The 19,839-nt window shown below is 41.4% G+C and overlaps 1 protein-coding gene across 5 annotated transcripts in view; it reads right to left on the reverse strand.

Annotated features, from left to right (window-relative positions):
• The window catches only part of dmtf1 (cyclin D binding myb-like transcription factor 1), a 63,560-nt gene extending 51,117 nt beyond the window's left edge, over positions 1 to 12,443 (reverse strand). For 4 of the 5 annotated variants that reach the window (XR_010977702.1, XM_068059598.1, XM_068059599.1 and 1 more), the window contains exons 1-2: positions 12,343 to 12,443; positions 1,612 to 1,727 (exon numbers count right to left, since the gene is read on the reverse strand). Coding sequence is in view for 4 of the 5 variants with exons in the window: in XM_068059598.1 (XP_067915699.1) it covers positions 1,612 to 1,720 (109 nt within the window). In the remaining variant the exon portion in view is untranslated. Of the gene's footprint in view, positions 1 to 1,611; positions 1,728 to 6,678; positions 7,091 to 12,342 lie in introns of those variants that run through there. The other variant, XM_068059597.1, reaches the window with a different exon arrangement.
• Between the last annotated feature and the right edge of the window lie 7,396 nt (positions 12,444 to 19,839).

Below are 19,839 nucleotides of genomic sequence, written 5' to 3' on the forward strand. Positions count from 1 at the left end.
GTAACAGGGTTTAATTTTAAACACACAGTGTTTTGAGCTTCCCCCTTTGTGAATCCTTGTTCACAGCCTTCCAACTATAAGACAAAGAAACCAATTCACACAGTTTTTCTGAGGTTTAAAGATAACATTTTATTAAAACTTAAACTCTAACACGGTTAACGCCTACGGACATACGACGCGCCCACGCTAGCATGCACGTGATACACACATGCAAAGACGGACAGAAAAGAGGAGAGGAAAATACAGTAGAGAGGGGTTTGAGGCAATATCAGAAGAGTTTCTTGTTGACTGTGCTTCGAGCTCATTTGATTGTAGGTAGGCTTGCTGTTTGTCGGGGCCCAGTGTTCTTCTTAAACCTTGTTCACATAGGAGGCTTTTCTCGCTTTGAGGTTCACGTGTTTTCACAAGATTCAGTTCCGTGTGAAAGAGACGGAGGCAGGCAGGACCAGAGTGGAGGTTTTGTTCCAACTGGAAGCACAGGGCTTTCTCAGTTCAAAATCCTCTGCTGGAAGTTCAAATTCAAAACCTCCAACAGTCAGTCAATCATGTGACCAAAACTGGTCTGACCACTTCTTCTGTGTATTGGGGAAGCAACAACTGTGTCTCCATTGTTCTAACACTGTCGGTTACTATGCAAATGTCTTTCCAGTCAGGTGCTTGCAATTTTAAGCTTTAATGTTCATGCGGCGAAATCATGTGTGCCTCAGTCTTGGCAGGTGGGGGGGATTGCCTGACATTTTCAAAAGAGAATTGGATAAGCACCTGAAGGGAAAGAAATTTGCAGAACTATGGGAAAATGGCAGGGGAGTGGGACTAGCTAAATTGCTTTTGCAGAAATGTGGCACGGGCTCAATAAATGAATGGCCTCCTTCTGTGCTGTAACCGTTCTATGTTTCTAAATGTGCCCTGTTATATTTTCTATGAACCCTCCTTCTAACACATAGCTGCTGTTGTCCCGTTTGGCTGATATCTCTGAGGCCAAAGAGTTGCATGCCATGCTGTGTGGTAGGGCGTTCACATCATTGATGATTCTGGTTCCTGGTGCATGGAGAGAGGTGCCAACCACCAACTGGGGCTCAGGGTCTGGGTAGGCAGAAGAGGGTTGCAGTGGTTGGTGAGATTTGGGGTCCTGGCAGGGTGAGGGTGCAGAAGCTTTTCAGAGGCCTGGGTGGAGGAAGGAATCCAGTGGCCAGTGGATTCCCTATAGGATCTTTGCATCTTAAAACCTTTGCAAGAACAACAGTATTTGCTCTTTAAATAGAAACATAATCTTCGTAGTCTTCCCTTCCATTATATTTGACCTGCCGCCACCTGTGGCCCAGAAGGCATTTACAACTTGCTGGCCTGTGGCCCTGGCTGGATCATTCCTGGACTGATACCATACACCTTGGAAAATTCATCTGCAACCTTTGTCTTCTCTGCTAAACCATCCACCACCCAAAAGAGAAAGGGATGCAGTAAAGGAAAGAATGAGAAGCAGGAAAGAGATAGAAACAAGAGAAAAATTAAAACTATACTTCATTCCCAACCCACATATCCAGTAATATATAAAAGAAATGTTTTTAAAAGTATACATAATCAACGAAAAAATTAATGCATGATCTAACTTACCGTTTTGAGGGCAATGTAAGATCAGATTGCCTTCTGTATCCTGGGCTAGGGTTACTGAGCTGATTGTTTCCAAGGTAACTGTGCCAGATTCGTCCTCAATTGTGTTCATACTCAATCTGAAAGAAATAGGACATAAAATTTAATACATGCATACTTTCAACATTGTTCAAATATCTTGAAATAATTTTGGTGAACAACTTAAGCTCAACAAATATTGACCATCTTATGAAGCTATGTCTACTTAAAAAATATATTCATGGGAAATTCAGCTGATATTAGTGAAGGGAGAATGACCTGTATTTATATACTGCTTTTCAAGTCCTCAGGACAATCCAGAGTACTTCACAGTCAATCAATTGCTTTTTAAAGCATTGTTCATGCTCTTTTGTAAGCATATGTAACAGTCAATTTCTGCACAGTTAAACCCTACAATGAAATAAATGGCCAGATAATCTTGTTTGGTGCTGTTTTGGTGCTTTGGAATTCCATCCCTAAAACTCTCTATCCTCCTGCAAGATGCTTCTTAAAACCTACCTCTTTGACCAAGCTTTTTCTCAACTGCCCTAAATTTGCCTTATGTGGTTCAGTGTCAAATGTTGCTTTATAATGCTCCTGTGAAGCACCTTGGGATATTTTATTACATTAAAGGCACAAAAAAAAAGTTTTTATTGGCTAGGAGATAAATGTTTGCCAGGACTCCAGAAAAATTCCCTGTTCTCCTTTGAGAAAGTGACACAGGATTTTTGCCATTTACCTGTGCAGCTGGCCAGAGCCTGAATATGAGTTTCATCCAGAAGATACCACCTTTCAGAACGTACACTGGCCACAGAAAAGCACTGAAAGGGTTCTATAGTGGGCCTTAAACCCACAACTTTCTGATCAAAGTTGAGCATGACACTGTGACTGAAACCACACCTGCCAAATGGAAACATATTAATTTCAGCATATGGAACACTATTTGAACTTGTACTGGACATTGAACCTAACTTGTTTAAAAAGACCACAGAGCAGTGGCTGAAAACATGGCTGCACATTTGCATTCTGAGAGACAGTTGCCTAGAGGGACAATGGGAGTACTCCCCGATTCAATTAGCCAGAGGGGTTTTGTCAATAGTGACGATCAAAAGACATTAAGAATCATTGTCTGTGCAAGAGCCAGCACTCTACTCCACCTTGCTCCCCCCCCCCCGCCACCCCACTGAATGTGTCTAGTAAGCTTTGAAGAATCAACATCCCTCGCAGGCGATGCTGTGTCAAACAAAGAACTGGTCGCATGACTAATCTGCTGGCCAACCTAGGAATTGATTGAATTTTGCATCACAGTAAAGTTTTGAGACAGACTACAATTTTGAAGACCAAAGAGAAGCAAGGTCTCTCCCTCTCTTTCACGCAAAGTTCCAAGGACCCACGGAAGTAACTTAAGCCTCAAGACAGAAGACCCCTGCAGCCTTCTGGTATCAGAGAAACAAGTCTGAAAGTGTGCACTGGGCTCCACTGAGAACTGCAAGACTTAAATTCAACAAAACTTCACAGCAAAACCAAAAACAGTAACTGAATTCCATCTGCTACTTCAAACCTTCCCCCTTTAATTCTTTCTCATCTTCTGTATCTATTTGCGTGTGCTTATCGCGTATGCATGCTAGCATGGTTGCGTCGCATATTTTTAATAGTTTTAACTGAGTTAGAGTGTTAGGATTAATAAAATTACACTTTTCTTGTTTAAGCCTGAGAAAGCCTGTCTGATTTATTCCTTTAGTTACAATTATAGAGAGCAGTGAGCAAGGACTCACTGAGGTGAAGCTAAAAACACTGTGTTTTAAAAGTTAAACCCTATTACGGCCAAACTAAGAAAGGGGCGAGAGGGGAGCCTGAGACCCCTTCCCCACCTGGTCGTAACACACCACAGAGCCAAACTAAATCGTAAGTGAGAGACAGGGGTTACCAACTCTGGTTGGACATATTCCTGGAGGTACCATAACATGACCTCCTGCCTCTGACCACCTCGCTGTACTTTCTTTCCATTGGTTGCTCACCATGTCCATACTGGCAGCACACCACCTTCCCATGGGCAATTGGAAAGTCAATAGACTCATCACCTGATTGATTAACAGTTAAGAATCATCCAAACAGCCTTGCTTCTCATGTCTGATATTTCTATAATGAATAAACAAAAATATTCAAAGAAAATTTTTCTTTAACGTCCCAATGATTTTTCTCCTGTTTTTTCATATTGTCCTGGAGATTAATATTCAACTCCTGGAGACTCCAGGGCAACCCAGCGGACTGGGAACCCTAAGGACACATCAACTGAATTATGTGGCCTTTATCACAAATAAATCCAGATCGCATATATTACACAAGAAAGAGAACTTCCAAATAAAATCAGAAATAGCTTTAATCACCTTTATGTGAAACTCAAAGCAGTCGTTCATTGTTGAGGGGTCAGTTTGCAATGTCTGCCAGTTTGCACCATCTCTACAAGCACATGATCATTGATATTCAGATGTATAATTCCCTCTCTCTATGAGGTGGTGGCATATAGTACAGTTTGACAGATGCTAGCTGAACTCCGGTACCTTAAGGAAGTGGTGAATATTTACACCGTCGGCTTTTTTTTCACTGAATCTGGGTGTCGTAATTTTGTTCAAATCACTATTTCAAAATATCAATTTTGTTACGGAAAATAACAAATGTCACTAATGTAAATAAAGGACACTTGACAGCAACTACATTTATTTATTACATTAGTGAAACTGGCCTTGTAGCTGCCAAAGAGACTAAACCACATGGCTATAACGAAACATTCAAGTATTCTGCTCTTGAACACTGGTTGTTTACATAATGACATTCAAAAAAGTAATCTTTGAGATTTGTTTTCCTATGTACAGTTGCAGTGGGAATTCTTTTACTGTGAAACATGAAGGAGCTTCTACACAATGCAATGAGGAATGCTCCGTGCTGTAAGGGATCAAGTACAATGTTTATGGCTTGTGATTAGAGAAATCAGGAAAGATGTGAACAGCAGATTTTGTGGTCTCCATTTTAATGAAGGAATCAGACAGATTTAATTTCATGACACCTTGTATCTGGACTTTTTCGCAATGTAACAGTGCAAACAGTTCATTAGTTCAGCCAAATCATCTTCTGAGATAAAACAAAACACTAAGATTAAGATGTGGGGATAGCTCAGTATTACAGGATGCAGCAAAGGATTATGCATTTGTGATAACAGTATGCTTTCGCCAAGTGAGACAACCTATTACAGTTGTGGTTTTCTGTATCACTTTAGAATATGTTTTAACCGAAAACATTATCCACTTAAGTTGTGTAAGGAAGCTTGACATATGAGTCCATCTAAGGTTCAATGTGATATTAGAAACAGATTTTAATATCATTTCACAGTCAGAGCCAGTCTGAGAATTATGCAGTCGAATTTCTGGATTTCTGGTGAGCTGATGACAATGCCCTTTCACACTTGCATTGAGGGATGTGCTTCCCTTTTTTTGGTTGCTGGTCTTCCCAATTCGTTAAAGTATTTCCACTCCATGGCCAATCTATAGCACATTTTTCATTAAACCATGGCAGTAAATCAATACCCCTTGAATGAAGTGTGGTGTTCTGCTCGGTCTTGGATCTTTTGACTGGGAAGCTGGATGTTCCTCCAATGTGTCAACATCCTGCTCAAAACCATTCTGATTGACCCTAGTAAGCAGGTTAACCTTGCGATTGATATTTTCAAGATATCAACAAAAGTTTACTTACAAACAGTGGTTAGCAATACCAACTGGTGCTTTATTAAGTGACCAGCTGATTAATCTAGTGCCTAATAGCTTCATAAAGCGGGAAATACATCTGATTTGAGAAACTAGGTACAACCGTAAGCAACTGAAATATGACCATAATATGTATTATTTTGCTCTCCAGCCAATACTGACATTGGCAACTTGCTGCTGAAAAAAGTAATACATCCTTAGACAGAAAATCAATTTCTGGTTTATGGCACTCAATGGGTAGGTGAAAATGGAATCACAGATAGATGGAACAAACTGTTACAAGAAAACATAGAGCCAGGAGAGTCCATTCAGCAGATCAGGTTGATCTGTAACTCAACTCCATTTCATCCCTATCCCTTGATACCCTTATCTAATAAAAATCTATTGATTTCAGTCTTGAAAATTTCAATTGACCCAGTAACTTCCAGCCTTTTGGGAGAAAGAATTCTAGATTTCCACAACACTTTATGCAGAAAAAGTGTTTCTTGGTATCACTCCTGAATAGCCTAGTATTATTTTCAGGTTGTGCTGCCTTGTTCTAGATTCACCTACCAGAGGGAATAGTTTCTCTATATTCTATTGAATCTTTTATCATTTTAAAAATTAGTTCACACCTGAACCTTCTACATTCAAGGGAATATAAGCCAAGTTAATGCAACCTGTCCTCATAATTTAACTCTTTAAGCTCTGGTGATTCTGTGCTGTACTCCTTGCAAGGCCAATATATCTTTCCTGAGGTTCAGTGCCCAAAACACAATACTCCAGATGGGATCTGACCAATGCTTTATATAACTGAAGCATTACCTTTGTATTCCAGTCCCCTTGCGATAAAGGCCAACATTCCATTAGCCTTCTTGATTACTTTTCTACCTGTGCACCAGCTTTTAGTGATGAGTACCTGGACACTCAATCTTTTTGCTCCTGGTTCCTAGTCTATCGTTATTAAGGAAATATTCCGATCTGTTTTTCTTGAATCTGAAGTGGCTGGCCTGTCACTTCCCCACACTGAACTCCATCTGCCATAGTTATGCCCAATCACTTCAACTGTCTATGTCTTTTTGTAACTTCCTGCTCCCATCTTCACAACTTATGTCCCTCCGAAAAGTGTCATCTGCAAGCTTGGATATACAACTCTCTATTCCTTCATCTTATATATGGTGAAAAGCTGAAGCCACAGTACAGATCCTCAGGGAACTCCATTTGTCACATCCTGTCAATCAGAGTACATTTGCTTAATCCCTTATTCTCTGTCTCCTACCTCTCAACCAATTAACAACCCATACCCCAAGGTTACCTTCAATTCCATGCTCTCATTTTTTCGAATAACCTCTCGTGCAGAACCTGGTCAAATGCCTTCTGGAAGTCCATGTAGACAACATTCATAGATATTCTCCGAACCACTGTGTTTGATAGACATGATCAACTCTTCGCAAATCCATGCTCATTCTCTTTGATCAGCTCAGACATGTTCAGATGTTCAGTCACTTCATTCTTGATGACAATTTCCATTACTTTCCCACAACTACAGATCTGGAGTTTCCTGGCTTCTACTTCCCTCCTATTTTGAATAATGGAGTGACAGTTGCAATTTTTCAATCCAACAGGCACAATCCCTGAATCTGGAGAGCTTTGAAAAGTTAGTGTTGTCACAGACACTTCCTCTCCTTTAGTATTTCCATCCAAAACACTTTGAAGGTACTTGGTTGTATATCTTGTCAACCCATTCTTCTAGTGTGTACATGAACAGCAATCATATTGTTGAAGGAAAATAAACACATTAAATTGTAGAGTTCATTAGAAGCTGCTTAGTGCAAATATTCAAAAGAACTCATGATTTCATCACAGTAACAATGCAACTCTTGTGCTGTGGGGAAAATTCAATTTGAAAACTCCTAATTAGCATTTCAAACAAATTAATGTCATATTATAATAACCAATATATTCTTATAAGAAACACATTTGTTCTTTTAATATTCATACCTAAAGTGCATGTAAATATTTTCGGAACTACAAATAGCAGTGAGATTCTCAAGTGCAATCCCCCCCTTCCCCCACAAGATCTGTTTGCTTTGTCATTGCAATCCATTTTTGAGGACGGGAGATAACACAATGCAGTGAATATATGCCCAACTAATTTCCTACAAATCATGCCTATTACCAGTCTTCTCCTCCTTCTTCTTTGGCCTCCATGTGTCGAGAGACAATGGGTAAGTGCCTGGAGGTGGTCAGTGGTTTGTGAAGCAGCGCCTGGAATGGCTATAAAGGCCAATTCTAGAGTGACAGACTCTTCCACAGGCACTGCAAATAAAATTGGTTGGCGGGGCTGTTACACAGTTGGCTCTCCCCTTGCGCTTCTGTCTTTTTTCCTGCCATCTGCTAAGTCTCTTCGACTTGCCACTCTTTAGCCCCGCCTTTATGGCTGTCCGCCAGCTCTGGCGATCACTGGCAACTGACTCCCACGACTTGTGATCAATGTCACAGAACTTCATGTCGCGTTTGCAGACGTCTTTAAAGCGGAGACATGGACGGCCGGTGGGTCTGATGCCAGTGATGAGCTTGCTGTACAATGCGTCCTTGGGGGTCCTGCCATCTTCCATGCGGCTCACATGGCCAAGCCATCTCAAGCACCGCTGGCTCAGTAGGGTGTACATGCTGGGGAACCCCCTCGAGGACTTCTGCTTTGGAGATACGGTCCTGCCACCTGATGCCAAGGATTCTCCGGAGGCAGCGAAGATGGAATGAGTTGAGACGTCGCTCTTGGCTGACATACGTTGTCCAGATCTCACTGCCGTAGAACAAGGTACTAAGGCCACAGGCTTGAAACACTCGGACTTTTGTGTTCCGTGTCAGTGCGCCAGTAGTCAAAGCGTTATCAGTCGCTTCTACTTAACTGAGTTTAAGCAAAAACATTTTTGAAATGCAATTGTAATGTAGCCTCATTCTTCATCAAAGTAGTTTTTTGCATAAGATTTTTGAATCAAGAAAACTGATCCACTAATCCAAAAAAAATGTAAGATAGAAAGGAGGGTGGTGGGGGGGGGGGAAGGAGGAGAAGGGTAAGATAATTAATAAACTAATCAAACCTAGAGAGAATTAAACCCCTGGTCCAGATCAATTGCATCCACACATCTTAAAAGAAGTTAGGGAAGAGGTAACAGAGGCACTTTGCATATTTATATGTATAAATTCATTAGAAAAGGGAGAGGTGCCAGAAGACTGGAGGACAGCTCATGTGATTCCTACATTTAAAAAGGGAGCTAAAAAGGTCCAGGGAACTATTGACTAATTAGCTCAACATGGTGCTAGGAAAAGTAATAGAATCCTTACTCAAAGATGTAATAGAACAACATCTAGAAACTGAAAATATAATAGTCACCAACATGGATTTCAAAAGAGATCATACTTGATTAACTTTATTGAATCCTTTGAAGAAGTAACAGAAAGGGTAGATAATGCAGTAGATGTAATATATTTGGATTTTCAAAAAGCCATGGATAAAGTCAGACATGTGGAGTTCAGGGAACAAGTAGCAGAATGGATAGCAAGCTGGCTACAAAACAGAATCCAGACAGTAGGGGTTAAAGGTAGTTACGCAGACTGGCAAGAGGTTGCAAGTGGTATTCCACAAGGATCGGTGTTGGGACCACTGCTGTTTATCATTGACAGAACATCAGGCATCAGCAGCACCGAGTAAGCTAAAGTACCTGGGAGTGAAGAATATTTCTCTGCACTTCCCACCACACCATTTCAGATTTTAGATTTGCCTTAGAAATTCTTTTGGGTACACCAGTGCTGGTTACTCCTCTAAGCGTGCACATCCCGTTCAATACCCAATTATATGAATACAAAACCCGAGGGTGTAACATTAGGACCAACCATATAATCTCAGGATATTGTGTCTTTTGTGCGTATGCTCACATGCATTTTTCTGCCTTTTTTGGAAGATTGACTGTATATTGTTTATAGTTCAGTCAGTGTAGATTTGCTGAGTTGACTTTGACTTGGCACTATTAAGCATTGTTCTATGTAGCCTCTCCCTGTTAATAGCTAGTTAGTGATACAGGCATCAGGATTACTTAGTTAATTGTCATATCCAAATAAATGATTTTGGTAAAGACAAATTGCTACTTAAAGGTACACATTATAGACAGAAAAAAGAAAGGCATTTATAGAACACCTTTCACGACTTCAGGACATCCCAAAGCACTTTACAGCCAATGGAGTACTTTTGAAATGTAGTCACTGTTGTAGGAACTGTGGCAGCGAATTTGCACACAGGAAGCTCCCACAAACAGCAATTTGTTAATGACCAGATAATTCATTTTTGTGATGCTGCTTGAGGGAGAAATATCAGCCAGGACACTGGGGAGAACTCGCCTGCTCTTCAAAATAGTGGCATAGGATCTTTTACACCCACCCGAGAGAATAAATGGGGCCTCGGTTTAACGTCTCATTCGAAAGATGGTCCTTCCGACAGTGCAGCACTCTCTCTATTCCACTGGAGTGTCAGATTGTATTTTTATGCTCAAGTCTCTAGAATAGGACTTGAACCTTCTGACTTAGAGACGAGAGTGCTACCATTACATTTCATTGGCTCCCTCTAGCGTTCAACATAGACCAAACTGATAGTTCACTATTTGCCTATATGGAAGACGTATGTTTTCCACAGCACAGAGGAAGGTGCTAAAGTATGATGAAAAGATTTGCAAAAACAAGGCTTACAATAATCAAGAATACAGCAAAGTTTCATGTAAGGTTATGGACAATGCAGTTCACTATTCCTAATCCAAGATGAAATTCTGCTAAATAACGAGGGTAATAGTTATTTTCACATCTGTACAATTTTACAATGCTTTGGAACATTCTATTAAGTTTTAAAAGGAATTACATAAGTGCAAGATTTTGTTGTCGTACTAATGCGGCCAGAAGATTCAAGCAACCAAAAAAATCCTTCAAGTTTCCCTCAAACCCCCCCAACTATGTCTTACTAAAAATTTGAAATATGCTTAATAAGCTTACCGTAACCACCTCCCACTTATAAAAATGTTGAGAAAAACGAATACACAAATCCAGCTGGAACTTGACCAATCCACCACAAAATAAAAACTGTTCCTAAAGATCATCAGATAAAAGCAATTCTGGTCACCACACTTTAGGAAGGATGTGAGGGTCATTGAAACAGTGCAGAGGAGATTTGCCAGAATGGTTCCAGGGATGGGGTATTTTAGTTACAAGGCTAGGTTAGAAAAGCAAGGGTTGTTCTCCTTGCAGTAAAGGAGATTGAAGGGAGATTTGATAGAGGTGGACGAGATTGCGAAAGGGTTAGATAAGTTAGATAAGGAAAAACCGTTCCCATTAGCTGATGATACAAAGACGAGGGGACACAGATTGAAGGTTTTGGGCAAGAGATGCAGGAGGATTGTGAAGAGCTTTTTTTACGCAGCGAGTGGTAATGACCTGGAATGCGTTGCCTACGAGGGTGGTGGAAGCAGAGACAATGAATAATTTCAAAAGGAAATTGGTTGGGCACTTGAAGGAAATAAACTTGCAGGGCAACAGGGATCAAGCAGGGGAATGGAAGTAACTAGATTGCTCTGCAGAGAGCCAGCATGGATGTGATGGGCCAAATGGCCTCCTTCTATGATGTAAATGACTTATGACTCAAACATTTTCAAATAGTTTTTTTTCCTGAAACATTTCGGCCCTCCATGGAAATGGTGTATTTTATGCTTTTTTGGAGGACAAACAAACTTATGCCTGTATTTGTAGCTTCATTAAACATAATTTCAGAACATTAAAAACTTGAAAGTTTTTGGCTTGTGCCATCAGGTATATATTTACAGCAATGAATCAACACCAGCACATGAAATTATTGCAACAATTATATTATACACACAAATAGGAAAATAGGAACAGAAGGCAGCATTCAGCTCCTTGAACCAGTTCTACCACTCAGTGAGATCATGCCTGATCTGCAACCCAACTCCGTATACCCACCTTTGCCCCATATCCCGTAATGCCTTTGAGTAACACAAATCTATCAATCTCAGTCTTAAAATTAACAACCGATTTAGCATCGATTGCCACTTGTGGAAGAGAGTTCCAGACCTCTATCACCCTTTGTGTGAAGTGTTTCCTGATTTCACTCCTAAAAAGTCTGTCTCTAATTTTCAGACTATGGCCCCTAATCCGAACCTCCGCAATCAGTGGAAATAGGGTAAATAGAAACTGTCAGTTCCCTTTATTATCTTGAAAACTTCAAACAAATCATCCCTTAACCTTCTAAATTCCAGGGAACACCACTCTAGTTTATGCAATCTTGCCTCGGAAGTTAACCCTTGAAGTCCAGGTATCATTCCAGCAAATCTACACAAACCCATACACAAATATAAATATGATGCACAAATATAAATAAGCATATAATACACACAAATATAAATAAGTGTATAATACACAAATATAAATAAGTGTATAATACACAAATATAAATAAGTGTATAATACACACAAATATAAATGATACACAAACATAAATGATAAATGCACACACGTGATATATACACATATAAATATGTACATATAAATACCATATTTTCAATAAAAATTGTGACAAGGAATACAATAAACCAAAACATGCTGCACATTTAACACCAACAGCTTTATTGTGCTTTACATGAGTGAATAAGTAACATGTGCTCTGTTAGAAGCTGATGGTCAGCCATTGAGAGGCCTGAGCAGCAGCAGCTGGAGCAGTGACCAAGTGGCCCAGCCAGGCAATAACCCAGGCTGTGGGGCCATTGTCACTGAGGGCAGCCGGCGCCATGTTGAGCAGGGCCACCCCTCTCCCCGGCTCTAGACCAGGGCCACTACCGCCGCTGCTGCTGCTGCCGCCACTACCTCCCGGCTTCTCCCCGCTACTCGCTCCCGCCTCCATCACAACCTTTGCTGCATTTACTTACTTCCTGTTTTTAAGTACGGGCACTTTTTGACAACGTCCAAGGGACCAGGATGACAAAATACCAGGATGGAGAGAAAAAAAAAACCCGCTCCCTCTCCCGCAACCCCGCCCGCCGGAAGCCGGCCTGACCTCACATCCGCCCGGCTGCCATGGCAACGCGGCCTAACCCGGCCAAAAAGCCTGCAGTACGCAACCAGACTGTAATGTCTCCCACTCACCCCTCTACTTTTCAAATACTGGCCTCCTGTGTGTTTGCAGCATTATAATGTGATATTTTACAAAACTAGTCACATAACTTTCCCCCTTCCTTAGTGCCTGCTTGCGCTCCCTCTGGCTTTCAACCTGCTTGCACTTTCTGGATAGAGTAGATAGGGAGAATCTGTGCCCGTTGGCGGAGCGGTCGCCAGCCAGAGGGCACCGATTTAAGGTGATTGGCAAAAGAAGTAAAGGTGATATGAGGAAAAACTCTTTTACGCCACAAGTGGTTATGATCTGGAATGCATTGCCTGAGAGTGTGTTGGAGGCTTTCGAAAGAGAACTGGATAATTATCTGAAGAGAAAAAAATTGCAGGGCTATGGGGAAAAGGCAGGGGAGTGGGACTAACTGAGTTGCTCTTGTAGTGAGCCGGCACAGACACGACAGGCCGAATGGCCTTCTGTGCTGTAACCATTCTATGATTCTATGAATATTATTGCAACACTATTTATCTGATACAAAAGCAAAATTACTGCAGATACTGGAAATCTGAAATCAAAACAGAAAATACTTGAAATACTCAGCAGGTCCAACAGCATCTGTGGAGAGAGAAACAGAGATTTCACATCTTTGACCTTTCATTGGAACTAGGAAAAGTTAGAAATGTAATAGTTTTTGAGCAAGTGAAAGGGTGAAAGGTGGGGAAGAGCAAAATGAAAGGACTGATAGGGTGGAGGCAGGGTAAATGACAAAAGGTTTCATGGTGCTAGATGAAAGGGAGTGGAAATGGTGCAAGTAAAGGAACAAAAGATGCGTCTAGATTCAGGGAGGGAATTCCAATGCTTAGGGCCTCAGCACTTGAAGGCTTGGCTGCAAATACAAGGGTGATGGAAATAGAGGAGGCACAAGAATTAATAAAATAAATTTGCAATTAAAAGCTAGTGTCAGTAATGGTGACCATGGAACTACCAGATTGTCATAAAAAACCCATCTGGTTCACTAATGTCCTTTAGGAAAGAACATCTGTTGTTTGTACCCAGCCTGGCCTATATGTGACTCCAGACCCACAGCAATGTGGTTGACTCTTAACTGCCCTCTGAAATGGCCCAGCAAGCCATTCAGTTGTACCAAACTGCTATGAATTGCAGCGGTTCAAGAACGTGGCTCACCACCATCTTCTCAAGGGCAATTAGGGAGGACAATAAATGCTGGTCTTGCCAGAGACATCCACATCCTGCGAATGAATAAAAAAAACACATTCACGCACAAATGCACACACCAATAAGAATCCTTTGCCAGTCCCCCAATCTCCTGAAGCACTTTCACATATCCATTAGGTAATAATCCCTGATAGTACAACAAATAAAGCTGGCCTGATAACAAAGCCTAATTTTCTGTAGAGTGTTAGGATGGAGGTTGCTGAATATTCAAAAGCAAAACCTTATCTTGGACCATTTGTAGTGTTTCCAAGCGATGAGTAAGATAGGAATGCAATCCAGGTTGGATTTAAAATTTAAATGATGTTTGTTCATGTCTATTATTAGCTGCCAATATGGATGAATGATTATTTATCTGTTCTGGTTTTTAGAACTACTGTATTCACAGTAATAAAGCTTTGTGCATCATCAAAACAAATGTCTTGTGCAATTGGTTAACCTCTTCATAGTGAAGGAAATACGTTGCATTTCCAGCCATTAATTGCCCCCTGAGTTTAAAGTTGTGTTTATATTGTTACAAAGATTTCACAGCATTTACATAAGCTTACAGCCATTGGCTCCACACTTTACAATGTGGATCTTTGTTAGACAAGGTAAAGTCTGGAGCCCTGCTGGTAACTTTTACTATTTATATTTTACTCATATTATCAATGTTTTATTTATAAAAGGATTTACCATTTATTTACCAAAATATAAAAATTTAAGCTATCAGACTGGAAGATAATGGCAAATATTTAGTTCATTAATAACCATGCAAGTTATTGGCCCAGAATTTACAGTAGTAATGATAGTGAAACTGTCAATGTTCTCTGAAACTGACAGCAATTTCTGGAGTCTGTACATGTGCGGTTAAAGATGGAAATTCTTCAGTGGGTGTGCTATTGAGGCATGCCCAGACTGCAGACAATTAAAAATCAGTGAACTGACGTGAAGTTGCCATTTTACACTATAGTGTCACGGTAAAATCCCATGAGAAAGTTACACCTTGTTGAATGAGATGTAACTGGGTTTTTAATGGTGTACTAAATGCATAATTACTGCTGAACAGCCTCACTGGTCCTGAAAAGCTAATTTTATATTTGTGGAATGTCAAATTTCTCCAATATAATAAAAACATTTACATATTGTTAAAATAATTTTTTTAATGGTTTGTTTATGACATTTCAGCTTCAACTATAATCCCATGTGTATGTCCCAATCATTTTTTTCACTCTCTATAAATTTTTAATTAAAAGTGAAAAATGCAGTGCATTTTACTTCCTAGTTTGCTGTCAATGAGAATACTTCAATGTGATTGGCTGCTTACCCTGTTTGATGACATCACTGTTGCTGGACGCCAGGTGATCTCCTTGACTTAGCACCAGATTCAAACTAACATCAGGAAAGGGCAAACCCATGCCACACAGATTGCTAGATCTCCGTGGGCAGTTTTCTTTGAAGTCAGCAGCGAGTGCTATCACTTCACCAATGACAGAAAACTGGGCCATTCAGTTAGAGATTTGTAGTTGCTTCCTGATAATTGTACTTCCAATTTAACAAATTGAAAACTCCTATAACCTTTACTAAAAGAATCATCAGATTCAACAATACAGGAGAATCAGCAATATCAATAGCCAATTGTATCAAACTTACTAAACTTTTAAAAAGGCCAACTTCCAAGAAATGAGTAAGCGATGAAGCAAACTGATTGGATGGTGGGTTGTTTAACAACAATTTTTCAGGTGACAAATAGATCACCTTTAAAGGAATATTACTGAGTACGTTGGCTAAATTTATACCTAAGATAAGTATGCATGGGCTCAACATGTAAGCCCTAAATCAACTAAACAATTAGAAGTGAAATTAGGAAGGAAAGTAGGCTATACTTTTCCATAGGAATAAATGTTTAGAAGCATGTTAAAGGATGGTTATAGGGGTAAATAGGAATCTGGAAATGAGCATGGCATCAGGCACTAAACATGACAGTAAGAAATTCCTTCAGTGCTATTACAGTAAGAGCTGTCAAAGGAGAGGAGCGAACCCTATAGCTTGGCAACTAGTCCGAAACTCAGGATTCACATAACATTGTCAATATACTAAACACTTATTTCCTCTATGTATTCATTAACACGACTAAGATGCCCACCAATAATCCAAGCAAGATTAATGACTTAACAGGCTTAAAGGGTTCAAAGCAAGTAACGACTTATTCTGAGTACTGAAATAAACAAGGGTTGACGTTTCCAAGATATTGGCCGGAATTTTACGCCCCCAAAGAGTGGGAAGGTGGCGGAGGGTGGGGGGGTGGGGGTGCGTAAAGTGGAGCGGTAGGCTGGGGGGCCCTTCCCAACCCGCTCCCGCCTCCACCGTCACTTTACGCAGGGCGGCGAAAAACCACCCATCCACCCCAGGCCAATCAAGGCCCTTTAAGTAGCCACTTAATGGCCACATAAGGACCTCCGCCCACCGCCACGGGGATTTTACCCGTGACTGGTCAGGTGGCCCAGCCGCCTGACAAAAGTAGGCAGCACTCTGACAGCTTGGGGGGGGGTGGGGCTGCCCTCATCAGCAGGCACCTTGTGCCCAAAGAAGGGCCGCCCCCGCTGCCCCAATCAGCCCCAACACCTAACATGCCCCCCAATCGACCACCCTTGCCTCACTGGGGCCCAAATGATCACCCCCGTCAATGCACCAAAAACATACCTTCGTTCCGGACTCCCCGGCATCATCTTTGAGGTGGCTGGGTTGCAGTCCCAGCAGCAGTCACCACTCCCGGTGGTGTTGCTGGGACTAAAAGCTGTCGGCCCGCTGATTGGTTGGCAGCTCCATTAGGCATGACTTCCTGCCTCAAGTGGGTGGAAGTCCCGCCTCAGACCGATTAAAGGCCGGGGAACCGCAAAATGCGGATCTGATCCCCAGGCCAGGCAGAGGCGGGTTCGCCACTGACTGTTCAGTCGGTGGACGGCTTCTGGGCGCTGAGAGAAAAATCCCAGCCATTGCCTTTTAACAGCCATTCTATGGACTTTAATTAAATTAAGTTGATCTGTTTCATGAGTAGGCATTTTGTGCTGTGAGGAGTTTACTGGAGGTTTAACTAGCTGATCGATGAACTATTATTGTAGTAAGTACACCATCCGAAATGTCTTCCAATGAAAAACATCAGCTTAATTTAATATTATTCCATTGAAAGAATGTTAAATGTTAATGTAAAAAAATGCCTTAAGGTTAATTGCATGTGTAACAGGATTGCATGTTCTCATTAGCACTTTAAACAGCTAAGCAGGCAATCTGTTGCATTTGAAAATGTTAACTTTCAGTGAGTTTTCTTTCTTTCCTTTAACAAAGGATTTTGTTCCTCTTCTTAGCAGAAAATGGTCAATAAAACCGATAAGAAAAAATATCCTGTTTTCAGTCAGGTTTTGGGCAAATGGGATTTGATTCATTGGACAGGATTTTGAGTTGGGATCCCGACATTGGGGTCACATGGGTGTCACAACCCCACACTGTGTAGGAAACAGAAACATCCGGCAGTGATTTTCCCCTAATTGGCGAATTAATGGCTCGAGGGCGGGCTTACTGTCCAACTAAGGTCGCCGGGCGGGCTCTTGAAGCTGGAGAGCCAATAAGACGCCCTCCATCTCAAGGTGTTTTCTCTCCTACCTTTAAAACTTTTAAATTCAAAACTAACTTCACAAGCTGTGGCCAGGCAGGGAAGGAGGGCCCAAAGTCCCTGACGCCTTTGGGGGTCCCACAGGTGATTGGAAATATCCATTCAATGGGCCATTTAATTCTCTTAATTGGCTATCTACCACTTGCAGGCGAGCAGCCCTTCCAACCCCCAACCCACTTCCGAGAAAATAGCTCAGGGGTGGGATGGTGCTGGGAAACTGGCATGCTGACCAGCAGGGTGAACTTTTGCCCCTGCTCGCCACCATACTCGCCCCCATCCTGCCCATATTCTCAACAGTGATTATGAAAAGCACATTGCACTGTGATTCTGAGCAGACATTTATTTGCATGGGCTTTTCAGATTGAAGATAGTAAAAGTGACCACTTTTTAAAATTCATTCATGGGATGTGGGCATCGCTGGCCGGGCCAACATTTATTGCCCATCCCTAATTGCCCTTGAGAAGGTGGTGGTGAGCTGCCTTCTTGAACTGCTGCAGTCCATGTGAGGTAGGTACACCCACAGTGCTGTTAGGAAGGAATGGCGATATAGTTCCAAGTCAGGATGGTGTGTGACTTGGAGGGGAACTTGCAGGTCGTGGTGTTCCCATGCATTTGCTGCCCTTGACCTTCTAGTTGGTAGAGGTCACGGGTTTGGGAGGTGCTGTCGAAGGAGCCTTGGTGCATTGCTGCAGTGCATCTTGTAGATGGTACACACTGCTGCCACTGTGCATCGGTGGTGAAGGGAGTGAATGTTTGTGGATGGGGTGCCAATCAAACGGGTTGCTTTGTCCTGGATAGTGTCAAGCTTCTTGAGTGTTGTTGGAGCTGCACCCATCCAGGCAAGTGGAGCGTATTCCATCACCCATTGGGGCGGCACAGTGGCGCAGTGGTTAGCACCGCAGCCTCACAGCTCCAGTGACCCGGGTTCGATTCTGGGTACTGCCTGTGCGGAGTTTGCAAGTTCTCCCTTTGACCGTGTGGGTTTTCGCCGGGTGCTCCGGTTTCCTCCCACAGCTAAAGACTTGCAGGTTGATCGGTAAATTGGCCATTGTAAATTGCCCCTAGTGTAGGTAGGGGAATTGAGGGAAGGTGAGGATGTGAGAGGGTGATGGGATTAATGTAGGATTTGTATAAATGGGTGGTTGATGGTCAGCACAGACTCGAAGGGCCTGTTTCAATGCTGTATTTCTAAATAAATGAATAAAAATAAATCACATTAATTGTGCCTTGTAGATGGTGGACAGGCTTTGGGGAGTCAGGAGGTGAGTTACTTGTCTAAACCCTTTTCAAAAACTTCTAAATATTTATTTTTATTTATTTATTTCGAGATACAGCACTGAAACAGGCCCTTTGGCCCACCAAGTCTGTGCTTACCATCAACCACCCATTTATACTAATCCTACACTAATCCCATATTCCTTACCACATCCCCACCTTCCCTATATTCCCCTACCACCGCCCTATACTAGGGGCATTTATAATGGCCAATTTGCTTTACAGATGGATGATGTAGAGAAATAGGAACTTGCAGAAACAGGAATCTTTGTTCTTGCACATTTCAAGGAAAATGCAGCCTAGGAATATTAAAAGATACCACACAATGTTATAGCTTCTGGTTCTTGTTTACTAAGTGTCTTAATGAACTGAAATTTTGAAGAAGGGCCACTGACCCCAAAGGTTAACTCTGCTTCTCTTTCCACAGATGCTGCCAGACCTGCTGAGTGGTTCCAGCATTTCTTGTTTTTATTTCAGATTTCCAGCATCCGCAGTATTTTGCTTTTATTTTAATGAAATTTTGAGATTATTGTTCATGTACCACCAAATAAATCCATTATCCTGAATGTTTTATTTTTCGGTAAAATTCTGTGGGCAAACTTAAGGGAGATAAGAAAATTAGGAAAGCAACTGATATTTTGGTAAATACAAAATGTAATTTAAATGCTTGCCAAACACTTGCCAATCATTTCCAAGGTTTTTCTCAGTTATTCTCAGTCTGTCTTGCTTACAAATAAGCCCATATGTGTACAGAGTTCCCTGGAGAAGAGACACAATGGTCCAAAGAAAGCAATCATTATGAAGCTAGCCTGCACAACACATGTCAAAAGTGCTTGGTTGGGAAAAATAAACAAAATGCCCATCAAGTGTCTGCATCCATTATAACAGAGCTAGAAACCATCGGTCTCCAAACCCTGCAGATTAGTGAAATTTGTTGTTTGCTCACCTGCATCTGTGTTAGTCACACTCCTATTAAGTACTAAGGAACACTACATTTATAAAGGGACTATTTCAAAACTATGACGCTCACAATTTTGTTAGTTGCTTTTAACTACATAGTAAAACAGAAATTTTCTAAAAGACAAATTTCACTCCCCGGAAGTGTAGATTTCCTCTATTTTACCATAATTTTACTTGGCTTAGGGATCTCACCAGACTATG

Source organism: Heterodontus francisci, chromosome 27, assembly GCF_036365525.1.
Source record: "Heterodontus francisci isolate sHetFra1 chromosome 27, sHetFra1.hap1, whole genome shotgun sequence".
Taxonomy (NCBI): Eukaryota; Metazoa; Chordata; class Chondrichthyes; order Heterodontiformes; family Heterodontidae; genus Heterodontus; species Heterodontus francisci.